At 38.8% G+C, this 4303-nt stretch overlaps 1 protein-coding gene across 1 annotated transcript; it reads right to left on the bottom strand.

The window, feature by feature from the left end:
• On the bottom strand, positions 1-3497 carry rasl11b (RAS-like, family 11, member B). Its single transcript, XM_034014250.3, has 4 exons — positions 3116-3497; positions 2642-2698; positions 2449-2525; positions 1-1429 (listed from the first exon to the last, which is right to left on the bottom strand). Exons 1-4 carry the CDS (start codon positions 3231-3233, stop codon positions 962-964), a joined length of 720 nt encoding a protein of 239 aa, XP_033870141.1. The 5' UTR covers positions 3234-3497; the 3' UTR covers positions 1-961.
• Between the last annotated feature and the right edge of the window lie 806 nt (positions 3498-4303).

Genomic DNA, 4303 nt, shown 5'->3' with positions numbered 1-4303 from the left:
TAATTGGTTAAAGATTTTATTTTGAAACAGAACTGAAACGCGTCTCCTCCTCTGGAGGAATTCTCAGTAAACATGAATTAATTACAGCCACAAAGCAAAGCACTGACTAGAGGCTTCATAAAGTGCATTTAAAAGGCTTTTGAGCCTGGTGTCTTTGTAGGTATTTTTTACCCCATATAACCGATTTTAATGTCAAACATTTAAGCACTGATGTGAAAAACCATACGAATGTAGTACTTCCTTGACATGCAACAGAGATAGAATTATTGGATTTAACATAAATACATCCTGCTGGTTACAGGCTGCACACACAAAATAGCTTTAATCATTCCAGGGTCACTCGGAGTAAAAGTGACAAGGCGAGAAAAGAAAAAGCATAAAACTGTGACATTTGCCTCCATTTATACAAAACCACTAACATCAGTTTCAATTGTCTTCACTTTCTTACAATGCAGTTTAACCAATAGATATCTAAGAATATTAGATTTGTCCTTAAACTTTAAACCACAGTTGCAATGGAAACAAATGGGAATGGTTTAGACTCTAGCTGAATGGTAACAGTTTATACTTAACCAGACTTAAAGCACATCATTTTAAACATGCAATGACTGGTATTATCTCTCCCTCATTGGCTTTCTATTCTCTCCATTACACAGACGTCACAAGAGATCTACAGATACTGTGACAAGTAAGGCATTTGTGCCTGATTTCCACAGCACATTATTCCCACCAAGGTCAAGAGTCACTTGCTCCATCACCTTGTCATAACGTGGGATCAAAGGCTCTGAAAAGCTCCTCCAATTCATCACTTAAGGCTTTACAGCCCCTTCTCCTTGGAGTAGGCAACTCATTCTCCTTTGTCTTTGCTGCAGCATCAGTATTTTACATATCAAAGATGAAACACTCAAGTTTCGCTGCATCTCTCTCTTTTTTGGCCACACGGAATGCCTTTTGTGTCTCTTCAAACTGAAGTCACAGTCCTCACTTTGGCAGACAAAGCCTGCTTGAACCGCCTCTTCAGGTCTTGCATGTTGGGGGATTTGGGCCTGGGAATGAGGGAAGACCTTCTTTTTTCTGTGTTAATAGGAGCCTGCTGCTTGCTGATTTCTTTGCACAGCACGTGGAAGGCGTTGTAAATGTCATTATAGTTCTCGCTGGCAGACACCTCGTAGAAGGTGCAGCCCAGCATGTTGGCGAGTTTCTGTCCCTGGTGTGGCTCCACCTGCTTGACGTGCAGTAGATCTGCCTTGTTTGCCACAATGATGATGGGAATTCTGCTGTCTGCATGTGTGCGGCGGACTTGCTGGTGAAGGTGGTTTATTATTTCAAAGCTTTTACAGTCTGTGATGGAGTAGACCAGCACCACAGCATCTGCCCACTGAATGGATCTGTTCACCTGTTCGTTGCAGTTCAGATTGTGTCCATTGACCTGAGGAAGAGCAGGATATAATCTTAAACAACTGCTTTATTCAATATTAGACTGCGGATTGATGGCAGTGTGAAAGAATATGAGTTCTCCTATTACACCACTAAGACTATTTTGGATCAGATTAAATATCACAAATTATAGGAAATCCATAAAAAGTGTTTGCTGTTGACAGACAAAATAAAACAAAAATACTTTAACTCTGTTCACCGTTTATAACTACATTGCTTGCTAATACAATTGAGCAGTGTTGGAAAAGACAGAAACATGCAGCAATTCAGTAAGCTGATCTGAACAGTCACAAGTCAAGTATAATGTGCTGCAGACTCAGACACCCATTGCACAGAATGGGACATTGGCTGGCTAGACAGGGAGACTTTGTCTTTTAACCAAGTTAAAAAAAAAAAAAATGTGGTTTGGATTACTGCCCGGTTCAGGAAATGGAGCTTTAAGCCTGGCTGGCTGGAGAATCTGCAACCGTCCTCAGAAGGAGATGTGGTTGTGAGTACTTTATAGTTTCAGTATTCAAAGGAAGAATTAAAGATGAATGACAAACTAGTGTTTCCTATCTTTTAAATACAGCAATTAATTTCCTGATTTCCAAATGTAGTCTTTTTTTCCTTGCTGCGATTCAATACATTTAAAAAACATAATATGTGTGCTGTACTGTAGACATATTTTGAGAATTGGGCTGCATCCATTATAATGACTAGTGTATGGTGTTTGCTTGTTGCTGGTCTGGTAAAGGTGCAAGAACATTCATACTCAGCATGTGACCAACAAACTCTTAATAGTCCCAAGTATTCAAATGCAACAAGGCAGTTACAATTGCTGACCTTTAAAACAAAAAGGAGGGGGCTGGTGGTATGTGACCATGACAAGCATCTGGTTTAAGAACCAGACTGGCTCAGCAATGTTTTTGCTGTTTTCAATTTTAGTACTGTGCAGCTAGTCTGCCTGCTTGTATGCTTGGCTGAGTCAAATAATCTATTATACAGTATAAATCTGGAACAGAATCTCACCTGGACACCTGGTGTATCTTGGACCTGAATTGCGACTTGTTCTCCATCAATCTGGATTTGTCTAGAGTACAAAGTACCTGTTAATTAACAAAAAAAAAAAATGTTAAAAAAATAAATATATCACAACTCGGATACCAGAAATGTAAATGTTTTTATTAAAGCTTTCTTCCGCCAATATCAAGGTGGTTCTTACCTGCATTCCTCTCATAATCGCCAATGAACCGCCTGGTTAGGAATCTCACTACCAGAGCTGCAATAAACAAATATCAACAGGTTAGATGGGTCTCGTCTGGCACTTTGACTCCCTGGTCTAGTTACAAATATCAGCAGAAGAGTTGGACAGTAATACTGATAATGACAGTTTACACAAGATATGCTGCTATTCAAGCAGCTTCAGAAACTCATACAAAAGATACTACCCCATTCAAAAGGTGCTGACTTTTGCAAACCGGAAACTGAGTTAATGTTTAATACGTTACTGAGAAAGTGTAAAAACCGGATATAACATTAATTCCAAGTGTGAACAAACACAAGTGTATAGAAGCAGTGACATAAAAATGTGTAAGGTGTTTTTATTTATTTATTTATTTAAACGACTTAATATTTGACTAAAAGCTACCTTTTTCGATATGCTACAATACACCGCAATGCCAATTAAAATGCTCACCTGTTTTTCCAACTCCGCTCCCACCGATAACGGCTATTTTAATCACCCTTCCAGGAGGGCATTCGGTCGCAGGGTACTCCGCAATAGTAGACATGTTTTGGATAAGACGCATCTTCATAAGGACTTGACAGAAAAATCAGTTACTTAAGCAATCATACAAAATCCCAAAGATCTGTCAAACCTGTATTACACGCGGGCTCCAAGTGATGTTTTTTTAACCGACTACGGCCAGATTATGCCATGTACATGTATATAAATGCTTCTGGTTCGGTACAATCAATGATCGTGCTAGTCCACCTAATACTAGCACACTGTACAAATTCTCTGTACCGTCTCTGTCAATGTTCTGTTCCTACAGTGGCTCTGGTAGGTTTTATAGAGCTCCCGAGCTGCTTGCAGCTCATTGGCAGCCGCGTGCAACTATCCCTCCGCCTTCCCACGTATTCTCGTGGAATTGAATACCAAACAAAAGGACAAGAAGAGATAGAAACAGGTGGGCATAGGAAACATGGATTTAAAAAAAAAACATTCACTGAGGAGGGAGCGTTTACGGTACTTAAAGTAAAAACGAGGGGCAGGTTAGATGTTCTTATCTGTTATTTGCACTTAGTTTTAGTTAGTCACCGGGGTTGGTTTCACACTGTAGCCACAGTGGTAGTTGTTATTTTTACATGCGTTTTATAGAAAGAAAAACAACAAAAAAATAATTCTGTAGAATCGATACAGGGAGACAATGTTAGTAAAATACAACGTAGCTTGTATGTTTAAAATAAATATTTTGGTTAAATGCATCAGTTGTGAAATAATTGTGCATCTGTCTTTTATGTATATACCCTTATTCCAAAATGGTATAATTCTATAGCTTTTTTATTTATTTTATTTTTATTTAAGGGGGTCAGCGTTTCAATAATTATAACATAGAGATTGTTTCATTGTAACGTGTGGGTGTTCATTTGCCAGTCCTCCTGCACATGTGGAGTCAGACTGATGTTCTTGGAGCATCAGGCCATTGGTTCAGATAAATAAACCCATGGTGTTGTTGCTGCTGCTGTTTTAATTTAATGTAAAAATATCACAAAAAACATTCCACGTTCCAATAAAGTATTGTTCCTGTTCAATGAAAACATAAATCATGTATAATGCTGGCTTCTGTGTCTCCATCCAGAAAGTACTGTACTGTATTCCTGT

The sequence above is a fragment of the Acipenser ruthenus genome, chromosome 2 (genome assembly GCF_902713425.1).
Source record: "Acipenser ruthenus chromosome 2, fAciRut3.2 maternal haplotype, whole genome shotgun sequence".
Taxonomy (NCBI): Eukaryota; Metazoa; Chordata; class Actinopteri; order Acipenseriformes; family Acipenseridae; genus Acipenser; species Acipenser ruthenus.
This window is presented reverse-complemented; position numbering and strand designations above follow the sequence as displayed.